The sequence below is a fragment of the Bombina bombina genome, chromosome 1, assembly GCF_027579735.1.
Source record: "Bombina bombina isolate aBomBom1 chromosome 1, aBomBom1.pri, whole genome shotgun sequence".
Lineage (NCBI taxonomy): Eukaryota > Metazoa > Chordata > Amphibia > Anura > Bombinatoridae > Bombina > Bombina bombina.
In genome coordinates, this window is record NC_069499.1 from 132,281,302 (window position 1) to 132,300,991 (window position 19,690).

The following is a 19,690-nucleotide window of genomic DNA, read 5'->3' on the forward strand; positions in this document are numbered from 1 at the left end:
TGTAATCAGACACATGGTCAACTGCATCCCCTTATGATACAAATCCGCCTATAAAAGACCTCTAATCAGACACATGGGCTCCTGCATCCCCTTATGCTACATACCCGCCTATAAAAGACCTCTAATCAGATGCATGGTCTACTACATCCCCTTATGCTACAAATCCGCCTATAAAAGACCTCTAATCAGACACATGGTCTACTACATCCCCTTATGCTACATACCCACCTATAAAAGACCTCTAATCAGATACATGGTCTACTACATCCCCTTATGCTACAAATCCGCCTATAAAAGACCTCTAATCAGACACATGGTCTACTACATCCCCTTATGCTACATACCCGCCTATAAAAGACCTCTAATCAGATACATGGTCTACTACATCCCCTTATGCTACATACCCGCCTATAAAAGACCTCTAATCAGACACATGGTCTACTACATCCCCTTATGCTACATACCCGCCTATAAAAGAGCTCTAATCAGATACATGGTCTACTACATCCCCTTATGCTACATACCCGCCTATAAAAGACCTGTAATCAGACACATGGTCTCCTGCATCCCCTTATGCTACAAATCCGCCTATAAAAGACCTCTAATCAGATGCATGGTCTGCTACATCCCCTTATGCCAGATGTTTGCCAAGAACAGGTATTAGACTAAATAAAAAACACACTGAAGTGAATCTGCATGTATATGCCCAACAGCAGTAGCATGGGTGCTTCCTGGCACCCACAATAACTGGGGCAAAAAATGACTTTGGTGGGGGGATTAAAGGTTAGGAAAAATAGTATGTTTATTTTTTATTAGACACATGGTCTACTACATCTCCTTATGCTACAAATCTGCCTATACAAGACCTCTAATCAGATACATGGTCTACTGCATACCCTTATGCTATATACCTGCCTATAAAAGACCCTTTAATCAGACACATATTCTACTACATCCCCTTATGCTACATACCCACCTATAAAAGACCCTTTAATCAGCTACATGGTCTCCTGCATCCCTTTTATGCTACATACCCGCCTATAAAAGACCTCTAATCAGATTTATGGTCTACTACATCTCCTTATGCTACAAATCCGCCTATAAATCCCCTGTAATCAGACAAATGGTCTACTACATCCCCTTATGCTACATACCCGCCTATAAAAGACCTGTAATCAGATACATGGTCTACTACATACCCTTATGCTACATACCTGCCTATAAAAGACCCTTTAATCAGATACATGGTCTACTACATCCCCTTATGCTACATACCTGCCTATAAAAGACCCTTTAATCGGCTACATGGTCTCCTGCATCCCCTTATGCTACATACCCATGTATAAAAGACCTCTAATCAGATTTATGGTCTACTAAATCTCCTTATGCTACAAATCCGCCTATAAATCCCCTGTAATCAGATAAATGGTCTCCTGCATCCCCTTATGCTACATACCCGCCTATAAAAGACCTCTAATCAGATTTATGGTCTACTACATCTCCTTATGCTACAAATCCGCCTATAAATCCCCTGTAATCAGATAAATGGTCTACTACATCCCCTTATGCTACATACCCGCCTATAAAAGACCTGTAATCAGACACATGGTCAACTGCATCCCCTTATGATACAAATCCGCCTATAAAAGACCTCTAATCAGACACATGGGCTCCTGCATCCCCTTATGCTACATACCCGCCTATAAAAGACCTCTAATCAGATGCATGGTCTACTACATCCCCTTATGCTACAAATCCGCCTATAAAAGACCTCTAATCAGACACATGGTCTACTACATCCCCTTATGCTACATACCCACCTATAAAAGACCTCTAATCAGATACATGGTCTACTACATCCCCTTATGCTACAAATCCGCCTATAAAAGACCTCTAATCAGACACATGGTCTACTACATCCCCTTATGCTACATACCCGCCTATAAAAGACCTCTAATCAGATACATGGTCTACTACATCCCCTTATGCTACATACCCGCCTATAAAAGACCTCTAATCAGACACATGGTCTACTACATCCCCTTATGCTACATACCCGCCTATAAAAGAGCTCTAATCAGATACATGGTCTACTACATCCCCTTATGCTACATACCCGCCTATAAAAGACCTGTAATCAGACACATGGTCTCCTGCATCCCCTTATGCTACAAATCCGCCTATAAAAGACCTCTAATCAGATGCATGGTCTGCTACATCCCCTTATGCCAGATGTTTGCCAAGAACAGGTATTAGACTAAATAAAAAACACACTGAAGTGAATCTGCATGTATATGCCCAACAGCAGTAGCATGGGTGCTTCCTGGCACCCACAATAACTGGGGCAAAAAATGACTTTGGTGGGGGGATTAAAGGTTAGGAAAAATAGTATGTTTATTTTTTATTAGACACATGGTCTACTACATCTCCTTATGCTACAAATCTGCCTATACAAGACCTCTAATCAGATACATGGTCTACTGCATACCCTTATGCTATATACCTGCCTATAAAAGACCCTTTAATCAGACACATATTCTACTACATCCCCTTATGCTACATACCCACCTATAAAAGACCCTTTAATCAGCTACATGGTCTCCTGCATCCCTTTTATGCTACATACCCGCCTATAAAAGACCTCTAATCAGATTTATGGTCTACTACATCTCCTTATGCTACAAATCCGCCTATAAATCCCCTGTAATCAGACAAATGGTCTACTACATCCCCTTATGCTACATACCCGCCTATAAAAGACCTGTAATCATACACATGGTCAACTGCATCCCCTTATGATACAAATCCGCCTATAAAAGACCTCTAATCAGATACATGGTCTACTACATACCCTTATGCTACATACCTGCCTATAAAAGACCCTTTAATCAGATACATGGTCTACTACATCCCCTTATGCTACATACCTGCCTATAAAAGACCCTTTAATCGGCTACATGGTCTCCTGCATCCCCTTATGCTACATACCCATGTATAAAAGACCTCTAATCAGATTTATGGTCTACTACATCTCCTTATGCTACAAATCCGCCTATAAATCCCCTGTAATCAGATACATTGTTTCCTGCATCCCTTTTATGCTACACACCCGTCTATAAAAGACCTCTAATCAGATTTATGGTCTACTACATCTCCTTATGCTACAAATCTGCCTATAAAAGACCTCTAATCAGATACATGGTCTACTGCATACCCTTATGCTATATACCTGCCTATAAATGACCCTTTAATCAGACACATATTCTACTACATCCCCTTATGCTACATACCCGCCTATAAAAGACCCTTTAATCAGCTACATGGTCTCCTGCATCCCTTTTATGCTACATACCCGCCTATAAAAGACCTCTAATCAGATTTATGGTCTACTACATCTCCTTATGCTACAAATCCGCCTATAAATCCCCTGTAATCAGATAAATGGTCTACTACATCCCCTTATGCTACATACCCGCCTATAAAAGACCTGTAATCAGACACATTGTCAACTGCATCCCCTTATGATACAAATCCGCCTATAAAAGACCTCTAATCAGATACATGGTCTACTACATCCCCTTATGCCAGATGTTTGCCAAGAACAGGTATCAGACTTAATAGTCCCCTGCCGCCTCTGCCTTTGCCAGTTATGTTTCCAAAATAGACCAGCAGCAATAAGCACACTATCAGTCTAAAGGAGTGACAGTGCAGATCATTGTTAGACTCAAAGGCACTGCCACCCCAATGAGGAGGGGCAGGAGAGCTGAATGTTACTGGGCATCTCATGCAGCTGCTCCCTGTAGTATTCATCTCGTTTGCCTTGCAGTGTTTTCAGGCCGGCTACAGAGGACCATGGTTAACAGAAACGGTTACTAGAGTGGCCATCAGTGTGTCTGTCATGTACCAGATATAGTAATGAAAACCTCTTGTATATTTATATCGCGCTAATAAGCTTAGAAAACTGTGTGTGTTTAAATAAAGAGCACTGATACCTGCTTTATAAATAAAGAGAATTTAATGAACATGGAAGTGATACATAAATGTTAATGGATCCAGCTTCCTATATTATGAACAACAGACTGAAGTGAATCTGCATGTATATGCCCAACAGCAGTAGCATGGGTGCTTCCTGGCACCCACAATAACTGGGGCAAAAAATGACTTTGGTGGGGGGATTAAAGGTTAGGAAAAATAGTATGTTTATTTTTTATAGCACACAAAAGGAATAGCAGCGCGGTCCTCGAGTGACTCTAAACTGCAGCCGTGAATGAATGGGGATGAGTCATGTGCTGATTCAATGCTCAGATGTAACAGAGGGAGCTTTTAGTTTCCAACTTTTAGTATTATTCTACGTGTTTATGTGCGTACTTCTCTAGCTCATCAGTGATATTTTGGTGCTTTTCTTTGTGCAGCAGTAGCAGCAGCAAAAAAAAAAAAAGAATGAATGATGAAGAAAAGATTATTAAAGGGACATTGAACCCAATTTTTTTCTTTTGTGATTCAGATACAGCATGACATTTTAAGCAACTTTCTAATGTACTCCTATTATCAAATTGTCTTCATTCTCTTGCTATCTTTATTTGAAATGCAAGAATGTAAGTTTAGATGCCGGCCCATTTTTGGTGAACAACCTGGGTTGTCCTTGCTGATTGGTGGATAAATTCGTCCACCAATTAAAAAAAAGTGCTGTCAAGAGTTCTGAACTAAAAAAAAAGCTTAGATCCCTTCTTTTTCAAATAAAGATAGCAAGAGAACGAAGAAAAATTATAATAGGAGTAAATTAGAAAGTTGCTTAAAATTGCATGCTCTATCTGAATCACGAAAGAAAAAATTTGGGTCAGTGTCCCTTTAAATTGATGTTATATTAAAAAAAAAAAAAAAAAAAGTAATCTGTTTTTTTGCAAAAAAAGGATATAAATTCCGCTGCTTTGCAGCCCAGAATACTATTCATCGTACTAGATATTTATTCCCTCACACCCACAAAAAAGGCCTGTGACAATTCAGTCAATCATACAAGGGCTATGGCAATTCAGACAGTCAGACAAGGCTTGTGACAATTCAGCCAATCATGCAAGGCCTGTGACAATTCAGCCAATCATACAAAGCCTGTGACAATTCAGACAGTCATACAAAGCCTGTGACAATTCAGACAGTTATACAAGGCCCGTGATAATTCAGACAGTCATACAAGGCCTGTGACAATTCAGACAATGACAAGGCCTGTGACATTTCAGACCGTCATACAAAGCCTGTGACAATTCAGCCAGTCATACAAGCCCTGTGACAATTCAGACAGTCATACAAGCCCTGTGACAATTCAGACAATCATACAAGACCTGTGACAATTCAGCCAGTCATACAAGGCCTGTGAAAATTCAGCCAATCATACAAAGCCATTGACAATTCAGCCAATCATACTTGGCCTGTGACAATTCAGCCAATCATACAAGACCTGTGACAATTCAGCGAGTATACAAGGCCTGTGACAATTCAGACAGTCATACAAAGCCTGTAATGATTCAGCCAATCATACAAGACCTGTGACAATTCAGCCAATCATACAAGGCCTGTGACAATTCAGCCAATCATACAAGACCTGTGACAATTCAGCGAGTATACAAGGCCTGTGACAATTCAGACAGTCATACAAAGCCTGTAATGATTCAGCCAATCATACAAGACCTGTGACAATTCAGCCAATCATACAAGGCCTGTGACAATTCAGCCAATCATACAAGGCCTGTGACAGTTCAGACAGTCATACAAGGCCTGTGACAATTCAGACAATCATACAAGACCTGTGACAATTCAGCGAGTCATAAAAGGCCTCTGACAATTCAGACAATCAGACAAGGCCTGTGACAATTCAGACAAGGCCTGTGACAATTCAGCCAATCATACAAGACCTGTGACAATTCAGCGAGTATACAAGGCCTGTGACAATTCAGACAGTCATACAAAGCCTGTAATGATTCAGCCAATCATACAAGACCTGTGACAATTCAGCCAATCATACAAGGCCTGTGACAATTCAGCCAATCATACAAGGCCTGTGACAGTTCAGACAGTCATACAAGGCCTGTGACAATTCAGACAGTCATACAAGACCTGTGACAATTCAGCGAGTCATAAAAGGCCTCTGACAATTCAGACAATTCAGACAAGGCCTGTGACAATTCAGCCAATCATACAAGACCTGTGACAATTCCGCGAGTATACAAGGCCTGTGACAATTCAGACAGTCATACAAGACCTGTGACAATTCAGACAGTCATACAAATCATGTAATGATTCAGCCAATCATACAAGACCTGTGACAATTCAGCCAATCATACAAGAACTGTGACAATTCAGCCAATCATACAAAACCTGCGACAATTCAGCCAATCATACAAAGCCTGTGACAGTTCAGACAGTCATACAAGACCTGTGACAATTCAGCCAAACGATAACTTAAAGGACATTAAACCCAAAAAAATTTCTTTCATGATTTAGATAAAACATAAAGTTTTAAACAACTTTCTAATTTACTTCTATTATCATATTTTCTTTGTTTTCTTGTTATCCTTATTTGAAAAGCAGAAATGTAAGCTCAAAAGTGTGCACGTGTCTGCAGCTCTATATAGCAGCAGTTTTGCAACAATGTTATACATTAGCCCGAGCACTAGATGGCAGTGCTTCAGGCATGTGCATGCTACCTACCTAGGTATCTCTTCAACAGAGAATAACATGAGAATGAAAAACATTTGATAATAGAAGAAAATTGGAAACTTTTTAAAAATTATATTCTCTATCTGAATCACGAAAAATTCCACTCAGTTGCTAGAGTTTGACATTGGAGAAAATACAGATTAATTAAGAACCCCTTGTTGCAATGAGCACAAAGACTCCAACTGTAAATCAATGTTTGCTATAAAAAACACAAAGATTTGGTAAATAAAAATAATGCTTTACAGACTGTACTTCGTTCTCTTGCACAGTTAGAAATAATCTAGAAATGGCAATGTTACCAAATTTAAAGTTTAAGTTAAAAACACCGATATCAGAATGATTATATTATTAATGAAGCCTACAGTTTGGCGAGATAGACTAGTTTAAAGGGACGCTGTGCTCAGATGCCCTGTCATCCAAATGAAAGAACAGCATTTAACATGTTGACATTTGTCGCCTGAACAAATAGGAAGCATTAGATGACCGCACTATTTACTGTCATGTAGTGTTCCAGACATGTGCAAGCTACCTATCTAGATATCTCGTCAACAAAGAACAACATGAGAATGAAGCAAATTTGATAATAGAAGTAAATTGAAAAAAAATTGAATATGACATATGCTCTGTCGGAATCATGAAAGAAAATTTTTGGGTTTCATGTCCCTTTAAACTAAAACTGATTGAGACTAATACAGCAGTATTGGTGCTCTGCTTCCTTATATCTATATATAATATCAGCAAAGAGCATTAGCGTGAAAGTACACAGCTGATACTGCTGCAATTACAGTATCTCAATGTGAATTTAAATATTTACTTTTTTTTCAGGCAAAAGGAGTCAACAAGGGCAATTTTAGTAAAAAATACCTGACATTCTCAAATTTGTTATATCATGTCATTTTAACACTAGCGGCCCTGGAAGTCGCCGCCGAGAACTGCGGAAGCCTCCACTGACCCAATCGTCGTCATGAGCAGTCGTACAACAGGTTCAATAGTGTTAAAATAAAATTGGTCTAACAAATTAAAGCATGTAAATGTTTTCAATAGAATGACCCTTTAAATTCCGCTGTTTCATATGGATGATGAACATTTTTTTAAATACAACGTCCCTTTAATCATGTTTCTGGCTCCTATCACTGTTAGAACTGATTTCCACTGTTTCATTTAATAAAGTGTTCCTTTCTCTTTACAGATGGGGTTGACAGAACGTCTACAATCTAGAGGTTGAAGGTACTTTGTGACAGCGCTGGACGTGACACAGAGAACTGCAGGTCCAGTGTCCGAAGTCAGAAACCCTCCCCGGATATGCCAAACACAAATTTGCCTTTTCATGACTTTATTTTGAAAGGTGAAGAAAAACAATTGTGAAAGCATAAGCTGTGCTTGCAAATGGATCACAAAGTGGTTACTTTTTATTTTACTAAAAAAGGAAAACAAAAAAAAGCTTTTTGTTAGCAACAGTTTCCTGAATGAAAAGCTAAATGTTTTGAGCAGGAATCTTTTAATACAAAAAGTCACATTATATGAACGATATTGTGGCCAGTGGCCAGAGGCCAGATACACTTCTGACCCTATCTAGTTGGTACAGCACAGGTGACCAAAAGCATTATTTTTTTTTATTATTTTTTTTAAACTGGGTAGTTAAAGTGACATGTGTTGCTTGTTTCATTCTAAATTAGGGTACCCTGTGCCATGTTAGGTTTGGAATATGGACTTTATTTTTGCCATAATAAATATCCTTTATCTAGAGATATATATTAAACATATATATATATATATATATATATATATATTTATATATATATATATACCTATATTATATATATATATATATATATATATATATACATACACACGCATATATACATATATATATATATATATATATATATATATACACGCATATATATATATATTATACACAAAAGCCAGCATGGGTATTGGAGTTCCTGGAATGGACCCTAGTAGCTGGCTAATAAGGGACAAATGGGGTGGGTGCTGCCTGGGCTGCTAAGAGCAAGGGCAGAGCCCGACAAGCCCAGTTAGTGTTTACATAAAAAATAAAATATTAAGGGTACATAAATATTTCAGGTAAGCCTTCTATTATCTTAAATATAGTTTGTTTGTTTTTTTTTTGGTTTTTAATAGCAGCCGGTTTGCATATTGTAGCAGCCAAGATATTCTTGGGAGAAATTGGATGTGTGAGCCAGCGGCTCTTTAACCCTTTCATGGCTTTATCTGAAGCCTAAATCCCTATGTGAATGTTTTAGCCATTGAAGGGGGTATTTTTTTAAGGTGCTGGAAGTGGAATGTCATGGAGAGGATGTGGGAAGTGATAAAGATGAAAGTATCAGAGAATCTGTACTAATGTTGCCATAATATTTCATTAACTGTCGTGATGTTGAAGTGTAATATTAACTATCAAAAAGGCTTCTTCATCTGTCCGTGCATTATTAGTCAGGTTGCATAGAAGCCTGGGATGATTCCTTTTTTTCTTAGTTGCATCTAAAAGAGGATATATTTTAAAAGTGTTATTTAAAAAAAAAATGCATGTTCCTGTATTTAAGCACATTATTTTCACTTTTGTGAATCCTGACAGTTACCTACCAGTAGGGCTGTCCAAGTTGTTAGCCAGTAGGAAACTGATCCCTGGGGTCACTTGTGCATAACGTACATTTCTAGATGTAACTGAAACTTTAAAATATTCATTTTATTCCATAAAAAGTAAATATTTGGGTTTAATGCACCTTTAACTAAACGAGGGCTCAACAAACCCAGGCGGCAGGGAGCCACTGGCACCTAGATTACTAGAACACCTTGTTACAACCCTTATTTTAATAGCTCTTTTTAATAAATCAGGTATGCACCATAGCACTTGATTTTATCATAACTAGGAATTCTGTGCTCTACCGACATTGTTATGCCTTCCATTTGTCCTAGAATTTAATGGGACTGTGCCTGATTGGGACTTCATTAGCGCAGTCCTCCTTTGTTCATTAATGACCTCAATGATCTTACCTTTCAGGTGTCTTTGGAATTTCCTGTGAAGGGATTGTAGAATAAATTTCTAGGCATGGAAATCCTAGTTTTTCGTTCATACAAATGAAAGTGCAGTTAATAAACATTTGAAAATTTGTATAAAATGGTTATGCAGAACTTGTCCATTCTGCTGAATTAATGCTTATTGGCTAGAGGAACAGCAGAGCTGTTAATACTCCACAATATGTATAAATTTTATACAAGTACTCTGGTGCAGACAAGAGTATACTTAAAAAGAATTAGTGCTTTTATTTAGCATTCCCCATTTTTTTCTATTATGGCTATTTCTAGGTATGTAGGACTTCTAAAGCTATCAATACTTGTTACCATTACCATTTAATGCAAATTCTGTTCCTAGGCCTACAAATAGGAACAACGATTCCCAGATTTCCGCGATTACACATTGCTTTTTAAGCACCTGTTTACTATGAACCTTGCTGCTTAATTTATCTGTAGCAAAAAAAAACAAATATTTCCTTCATTTACCAATAGGCATAAATGCAGTAAGAAAATTATTATACTTTTTAACTCTCGTGCAAACGGAAGCTGTTGTATAATTAGTTAAAAAAAAAGAGATTTATTTTATAAGCTCTACAATTTGTACAGCAACTTCCTGCTTTTGCTAAAAGTCTTCCTCCTTTACTTGTGGGTATCTTGTGATAATTTTACTCTACATTGTGAAACTAGTAATTTGACTAACTGGTGCATAAGATGTGGTATTTTAGCATGAATAGCACATATATTTTTTTTGTCCAATCAGACAGTAAGTTTTATTTTTGGACTACACTAAAAATAGTGATCAAAATACATTGGTAAAAATGTGTATTTAAGAGATATATTGAAATAGGGGGGGGGGGTTTAAAGACGAAAGGGAGGATAGAACATGCATTGCTACCCTCTTTTAGACGCTACAATGAAAAAAAAAATTGATCCCTATAGTGAAAAAAGTATATTCATGGTCCTTAGAATGTTGCTCAAGGTGAGTATTTTTCTCAAGTGAGTGTGCTCCGTTTCTCACAAAAGTCTACCGAAACTTTTCATAAAAGTGTTTTAGATATCTGCACAAATAAACTTTCACAGAACAGCATAGATCTCACTGGAGAAAAGCTCTCATCTGTAAGTCTATTGTATGGTAAAGGTCCTGTTTGAGCTGTACAGTAAAGTCACGCGAGCCACTTTTGAAGGATATTTGGAAGCAGCATATGGTTGTAACTGACCTAGTTGGATGATGCAGCCTTTTTTGTTTCAAAATGATATACTTTTTTATAGTAATAGTTTTCATATAGACTGTGAAGGAAAGGTATTCTTGGTAACTCCTCTGCTGTGAGGAAGCATTAACGCTACTATAAGTCTGCAGGATTTAGCGCTCTTGCGGTATGTGTGACCGAGCTCGACAAGCTAATACGGATTTCTATAGAGATGTTAATATTATTAGTAATTGTTAAAACTCCCAAGAAAATGTTGATGTTTTAAATTAACTTTAACATAAAATAATTAGCACAGGTTCAACACTGCGCCTGGAGTTTTTTTTATCGTGGTACCGATATTTACCCTGAGCGAGGGTGCTAATCATTTCACTTATATAATGCACATTGGGACATTGCGTTGTTTAATTAGATGCCAAACCAGTCCCTTGAAAACTAGATATACTATACCGTTAATTCTTACCCTTGATTTCCTGTAAGACAAATACATTTTGTTAATGTTATTTGTAATAAAATCAACCCCTCACTTACCTTACTACTAGTTTGGCAAACTATTTTTTTTCCTTTTCTTTGAGAAGTTTCTGTTGAGTTTGAAGGCATGTGTAGAAGCTGCCTGCTTTTAGGTTTGACATTATCATTTTTCACAGGAGCTGGGAGGGACTACATGTAAGGTAAGTGAAGGTAAAGGGGTTTGATTTTATTAAAAGTTACATTAAAGGGACACTGAACCCAAACATTTTCTCTCATGATTCAGATAGAGCATGCAATTTTAAGCAACTTTCTAATTTACTCCTATTATCAATTTTTCTTTGTTCTCTTGCTATCTTTATTTAAAAAGTAAGGCATCTAAGCAAATTTTGGGTTCAGGACCATGGACAGCGCTTGTTTATTGGTGCTGTCCAATCAGCAAGGACAACCCAGGTTGATCACCAAAAATGGGCCGGCATCTAAACTTACATTCTTGCTTTTCAAATAAACATACCAAGAGAATGAAGAACATTTGATAATAGGAGTAAATTAGAAAGTTGCTTAAAATTGCATTCTCTATCTGAATAACAAAAGAAAAAAATTGGGTTCAGTGTCCCTTTAACAAAACTTATTTCTCTTGTAGGAATTTAAGGGGATATTAAACAGTGCTCTTTTGGTAAAAAAAATAATCTGTTAAATCAAAGTAAACATAACAAGAAACAGATTGTGTAAAAAAAAAAAAAAAGCAAAAAAACGTACTTGTTTTCTTGCAAAATTAGCACTTCGGTTTTAAAAATTCTTCACTCTTATCACCCTGGGGGCAGAGGCTTCATTCAGACTTTCTAAGTTTTATTCTATCAGTTCTGAGCATGAACAAATCTGACTCTGGTAAGATAAACCTTCCTACAGAGGCCTCCTCCTTTTAGGACTGTGACTCTGTTATCTAGTCTATTCATCTTATAGTAAAGCAGGGTAAGATAAACCTTCCTACAGAGGCCGCCTCCTTTTAGGACTGTGGCTCTGTTATCTAGTCTATTCATCTTATAGTAAACCAGGGTAAGATAAACCTTCCTATAGAGGCCTCCTCCTTTTAGGACTGTGGCTCTGTTATCTAGTCTATTCATCTTATAGTAAAGCAGGGTAAGATAAACCTTCCTACAGAGGCCTCCTCATTTTAGGACTGTGGCTCTGTTATCTAGTCTATTCATCTTATAGTAAACCAGGGTAAGATAAACCTTCCTGCAGAGGCCGCCTCCTTTTAGGACTGTGGCTCTGTTATCTAGTCTATTCATCTTATAGTAAAGCAGGGTAAGATAAACCTTCCTACAGAGGCCTCCTCCTTTTAGGACTGTGACTCTGTTATCTAGTCTATTCATCTTATAGTAAAGCAGGGTAAGATAAACCTTCCTGCAGAGGCCTCCTCCTTTTAGGACTGTGACTCTGTTATCTAGTCTATTCATCTTATAGTAAACCAGGGTAAGATAAACCTTCCTGCAGAGGCCTCCTCCTTTTAGGACTGTGACTCTGTTATCTAGTCTATTCATCTTATAGTAAAGCAGGGTAAGATAAACCTTCCTACAGAGGCCTCCTCCTTTTAGGACTGTGGCTCTGTTATCTAGTCTATTCATCTTATAGTAAAGCAGGGTAAGATAAACCTTCCTACAGAGGCCTCCTCCTTTTAGGACTGTGACTCTGTTATCTAGTCTATTCATCTTATAGTAAAGCAGGGTAAGATAAACCTTCCTGCAGAGGCCTCCTCCTTTTAGGACTGTGACTCTGTTATCTAGTCTATTCATCTTATAGTAAACCAGGGTAAGATAAACCTTCCTGCAGAGGCCTCCTCCTTTTAGGACTGTGACTCTGTTATCTAGTCTATTCATCTTATAGTAAAGCAGGGTAAGATAAACCTTCCTACAGAGGCCTCCTCCTTTTAGGACTGTGACTCTGTTATCTAGTCTATTCATCTTATAGTAAACCAGGGTAAGATAAACCTTCCTACAGAGGCCTCCTCCTTTTAGGACTGTGACTCTGTTATCTAGTCTATTCATCTTATAGTAAAGCAGGGTAAGATAAACCTTCCTACAGAGGCCTCCTCATTTTAGGACTGTGACTCTGTTATCTAGTCTATTCATCTTATAGTAAAGCAGGGTAAGATAAACCTTCCTATAGAGGCCTCCTCCTTTTAGGACTGTGACTCTGTTATCTAGTCTATTCATCTTATAGTAAACCAGGGTAAGATAAACCTTCCTACAGAGGCCTCCTCCTTTTAGGACTGTGACTCTGTTATCTAGTCTATTCATCTTATAGTAAACCAGGGTAAGATAAACTTTCCTATAGAGGCCTCCTCCTTTTAGGACTGTGACTCTGTTATCTAGTCTATTCATCTTATAGTAAACCAGGGTAAGATAAACCTTCCTACAGAGGCCTCCTCCTTTTAGGACTGTGACTCTGTTATCTAGTCTATTCATCTTATAGTAAAGCAGGGTAAGATAAACCTTCCTGCAGAGGCCTCCTCCTTTTAGGACTGTGACTCTGTTATCTAGTCTATTCATCTTATAGTAAACCAGGGTAAGATAAACCTTCCTGCAGAGGCCTCCTCCTTTTAGGACTGTGACTCTGTTATCTAGTCTATTCATCTTATAGTAAAGCAGGGTAAGATAAACCTTCCTACAGAGGCCTCCTCCTTTTAGGACTGTGACTCTGTTATCTAGTCTATTCATCTTATAGTAAAGCAGGGTAAGATAAACCTTCCTACAGAGGCCTCCTCCTTTTAGGACTGTGACTCTGTTATCTAGTCTATTCATCTTATAGTAAACCAGGGTAAGATAAACCTTCCTGCAGAGGCCTCCTCCTTTTAGGACTGTGACTCTGTTATCTAGTCTATTCATCTTATAGTAAAGCAGGGTAAGATAAACCTTCCTACAGAGGCCTCTTCCTTTTAGGACTGTGACAGAAAGTAATGGACACTACACAAATGCAGTGAGAAAAAATAAAGAAATAAATGGTAAAATCCGTTTAAATAGATAAATAATACAAATTGCAATGATTTCTATTAAGTATAAGCAACTATTTAGTGCTTTTTTTTATTACAACAATGAAACAGACTGTTTTATATCCCAATACATATTAAAGGTATTATATATTGTTTTCAAGGAATTGGTTTGTGTCGCATTAATTCACTTAGTTGTCCATTCAATAGTAAACGTCCTTTGTTCATTGCTCCCTTTTATGGGATGATATATTTGCATTGGTTCCTTTGATCTACAAAGAGGCCCTTTTAATTTAAAACAAATTAACTAGATTATGTGCCCATTTTATTGCATGGGAGATCACAAAATCAAATCAACATTAAACTGTGCATACGTATAACTCCCCATAACCTAATGCAGAGGGGTTCAATAATTATTCAATCTTTAAAGGGACACTGAACCCAAATTTTTCTTTCGTGATTCAGATAGAGCATGACATTTTAAGCAACTTTCTAATTTACTCCTATTATCAATTTTTTTTCATTCTCTTGGTATCTTTATTTGAAATGCAAGAATGTAAGTTTATATCCCGGCCCATTTTTGGTGAACAACCTGGGTTAACCTTGCTGATTGGTGGATAAATTCACCCACCAATAAAAAAGTGCTGTCCAGTGAATCGAACCAAAAAAAATCTTAGATGCCTTCTTTTTCAAATAAAGATAGCAAGAGAACGAAGAAAATTTGATAATAGGAGTAAATTAGAAATTTGCTTAAAATTGCATCTGAATCACAAAAGAAAAAAATTGGGTTCAGTGTCCCTTTAAATGTCTACTATTAGCTTTTTAAAAAATAATTTTACACTTAAGATGCCAAATTTATATAGTATTGCATTGTTAAAAAAAAAAAAAAAAAAAAAGAGTTAAAGAAGTTCTAGAGTTGGAAAATAGCGCAGGAGAAAATATATACATTTTCAGTGTTAAGAATATGTAGCTAAAAACAAGCAAAACGTTTAAGTGTACCTTGTTCCAGAAAATGTTTAAAATATGCAGCAAAACATTGAGGGAATATGTATTCCCGCTTATCTCACATATGGAACGATGTTCACCGGTTGAAAGTTCTATTTATCCCTACTTTAAAAAGCAGAGATAATCTGATCATAAATATATTATTTTGTGTATGTTTAAATTTACTATGGCTGGTGACCATAAATAAACTTCTCATTAACTACCATATAGATTATTATTATTTTTTGTTTCAAAGAACCTTATAGGTCATTTTATAAATGTATTTGATGTTTCTATCCGGTCAGTGTTAATATGCCAAATCAACACACCCTTTTTTTAAACTTCTGATGCTTGGCAGAAGTTAATTCTTTCTGGTCCTGTGTTGACTACAGGTCTAGAAATACACAATAAAGGGTTGACTTTATTTATAGAGAACGTAAGTGTATATCAATTGATTTCATGCTTTTATGTAACAGTGCCTTTTTTGCTCCCCATTATTACAGTTTTTTTTATATATAAATATAAATCTTTACGAAACGCTGAGTAAAAATAGCAAATATATATCTTTTTCCCACCCCAATGACTAATTAAAGAAGATAAAACTGTGTATATTTTATATCACCTATGCTAGATGTTCCAGATACTTTTGCAAAACAAGACATTTGCCTTACCTTTGGTGCTTTTTATTCATAGTGGTTTATACAGTTTTAATCAGTATTTTTTAAATGTACCAAAAAAAAACAAAAAAAATGAAATGTAGCTGCTTCTGAAATTTCTTTTGCTCAGTGTTTTTTCCCAAGTCTATGAAATAGAATGGGTCTCATGCGAAAGGAACATATTGTTTCCCAATTCAAGCTATGGGATAGCTATATAACTAATATATTTACACACATAGTATTGTACAAATTGTATTGTACCTCGGTTCGGATTGTATCTGATGCACCAATTTAGAAGAGCCTTCTGGTATATCTGCTCTCTCCTGGCATTCAGCGCCATTTTATTGGCTTGTTTCCTGTTTTGTAGCGCAACACCAAACAGTGGTTGCTACTTTTGTTATTTAAGCTTGTCTTGCTAAATGTTTATACTAATTAGTGAAGAAGACTTGAATGATAGTTCAAATCATCACTGCCAAGGAATGTACATATTAGGTGAGTTTTAATTAAAAAAAAATAGGCACATGTGTACATACAAACATACTTATGAGTGCTGTATAAACAAATATTCATAAAGGAATTGTACCCACACCTGTACATGAAGTTAGAAGGGTCATGTCGAAATTTCAGTCACGTAACTGGATTATGTTTTTGTCAACGGGCAGGCATTGTACCCTGGAGATGCCTCTGACAGCAACAGACTTAAGAAATAATCTCCTATTATCATGTATGGTGCACATACTGTATGTAATTCCTTCTAGGCTTTTTTTTTAATGTGCCTGAAAAAAGCATAAATCATGCAAAAGTAAACAAATTTGCACACAGCTATAAAAACACTACAGTTAATTTTCTATACTTCATCAGAGTTTGCAAAGTGTGTTTTTATTTTTTTGTATTCCTTTATCTTTACTAAAAAAAAAGGTGAATTTGTATTCCTCTGGGAGGAATTGGAAGAAAACAGGAATGTGAATAGTATTGAACAAAAATACTTCCTCCCTTAATATAAAACCCGTGTGTATTTATGCATATTGTAAGCCTCCTTTTAAAAAGAAGAAAAAGATCATAAAAAGCTTTGAATATCATTTTTTTTATTTTTTTTTTTGTCGCATGCTAAATCCTGGCTTACCTCTTGTAAATGCATGCAAGATTTCCTGTATAAAATGACTTCAGAAAGAACTATTTTTGACTAGTTAATGTTGCCATGCAATGAATATTTTTTAAACCGTGTCTTTTATGAAATTTAGCACGTTTGTTACATGTATTTAAGCTTAAAGATATAAAGAGAGAAAACTAAACAGTAATGTTTGGAAATGCTGTTATTTGCTAGTGTACAGTTACTGGTGAAACACTTGTGATTTCAACTTGCTCCAATGTATTTATTACTCATTTCCTCCCATGTAACTACAGTTCATGGCTATATTTCATATCAGCATTATATTGAAAGTGAAGGGAGATGATTAATACAAAGTTTTGTAACACTGCTGTGTGTGTCTTCTTTTTTATGTATATATGCTTCTGTTACTGAAGAAAAATACTTCTGAAGGTACTTGTGTTCAATATCTTGCATTATGACTAAAATATGCCTAAAACACAAAACTATAGTTTTTCGCTTGAAAAACAGATATTTCTTTCATAAGGTTGTGAGAGTCCACAAGTCATTACTCCTGAGATTCACCTGGCCACTAGGAGGAGGCAGAGATTCTTAAAGCTCTAAGAGTAATTAATCCCTCCCACCTTTCTGGTATTCTAGTATTTTCTTTGCCTGCATAGGAGGAAGGTGAAGAATTGAGGTGCTCCAGATTCTTTGTTGAGAGGGGTCCTCCGACCGATAGGAGTCTGATTTTCCCCTCAGAGAGCTGCTACTGAGAGACAGAGGGAAAATTGGAGTATTGTGTAATGACAATCACTCTCAGTGAAAGAGTCACAAGCCTGCCAAAGATGTCGCAGGGACCGGTCCACTACCCTCCTCCTGACATACACGGCACTGGATAGGCTCTTTCCTGCAGCCACTATGCATGGTAGAGTGTGTGCATTTGAGGTAAGTGCAACCATTTCTTGCGCACACATAGCCCACAGGCATTTAGTAGGTATACCAATGTTGAGGTACATCATAGCCATGCACATGTTACATAGACATTTTATACTTAATCTAGTAATTAGGGAAACTTTATTATCTGATAATAGCTGCTATGTCTATTCAGCTAATTTACCTGGGACTTTGATTCAATGCAATCTTATACCCTCTGTTAAATATACAGTAAAAAGGATTTGACTGTTTGGCAATGTAAAGGGGGAGTCTCTTTGTGTATTTAGTTTTTTGTACACCGAATTAGTACAACTGTTACAGTTAGTAACTGGGCTATTTTATTTTCTTTTTTGCAGTTCCTCAACTGCTCCTTTGTTGCCGAGTGCAACTGACATTTTTGAAATGTCTCATTACTGAAGGATAAGATATTTTTATTAAAGGGACAGTCTAGTCAAAATTAAACTTTCATAATTCCAATGGAGCATGCAGTTTTAAACAACTTTACAATTTATTTTTATCATCAAATTAACTTTGCTCTCTTGGTATTCTTTGTGGAAAGCTAAACCTATTTAGGCTCATATGCTAATTTCTAAGCCATTTAACTTCTTCTTCTTAGTGCTTTTTGACAGGGGCTATACGTTAGTTAGTGGCGCCTGGACTGTTGATGGAGCAATGATTCGCATTGACAAATCAGTCTTGCTGTGTGTTTCTAGGTGTATATGCACTGTGTGGCCCCTCGCAATGTTTCTCTAAGGGCTTGATAGGTGACGCAAAATAAAATATAATAAAATATATCTGAAGTGCTCTACTAGACTTACGATGTGCTTAATGACGTTGACTATAACTCTCTATGTAAAAAATGCCTGAATTGATGCAAATACAATGGTAGTTATAAAACAATTTAATAAAAATGTATAATACAATAGTAGAATTAATTAGACACCGGTGTTATAATTTATAAAAACTTACAACAATATGAATAACTTGATATAGGAACAGAATCTGTTCGGCATATAATCGGCATAAAGTAATACAGTATAACAATTTGCGATACGTGGTGGCTGATGTGGATACAAATGTAGCCAAATAAGTTGATTCTTTCAAAATGTCCTCGTATGATTCAATAAGGCTACAATTGTAATTATAAGTATTAAAACGTAATAGTTAACTGGGCTCTTGCAGATGGAAGTTCATGTACTATTTATTAAATGCAATTTTGCAATAGTTGGTTATTTAGCCCGTTAGGTGTGAATGACTCGATATACAGATATAGAATTTCAATTCTTACATGTGCAAAGAGCAGATGATCAAACATCAATTGTAATGTTCATTTGCAGTGGTACTTATTTGCTGGATTTTATATAGAATAGAAATCTTCAGTTTACACGAAACTCAGTACTGGTGTTAAATGTTGTTACAAACTTACAATGTCATTATGTGAAACTTGCAGGGAAGAGCTTATGAATAGCTTGTGAATTTACTCACTGTCTCTTCGGCGTCCTCGCCATGATGACTTGTTACCTCTGTGGGAACTATCGGTGTGGGATCCAATCAATGACCGGTAGTTGGAGTGCGCGCACTTTTTGAAATAGAAAACTGTTAGTTGGTACTCCTACCG

General features: G+C 36.7%; 1 protein-coding gene across 5 annotated transcripts in view; it reads left to right on the forward strand.

Moving 5' to 3' along the window:
* SAMD4A (sterile alpha motif domain containing 4A) overlaps positions 1–8,552 on the forward strand; it is a 380,149-nt gene extending 371,597 nt beyond the window's left edge. For all 5 annotated transcript variants that reach the window (XM_053697599.1, XM_053697600.1, XM_053697602.1 and 2 more), the window contains one exon: positions 7,901–8,552. In XM_053697599.1, the coding sequence (XP_053553574.1) occupies positions 7,901–7,929 (29 nt within the window). In that variant the 3' untranslated portion in view covers positions 7,930–8,552. The remainder of the gene's footprint in view (positions 1–7,900) is intronic.
* The last annotated feature ends 11,138 nt before the right edge of the window (positions 8,553–19,690 follow it).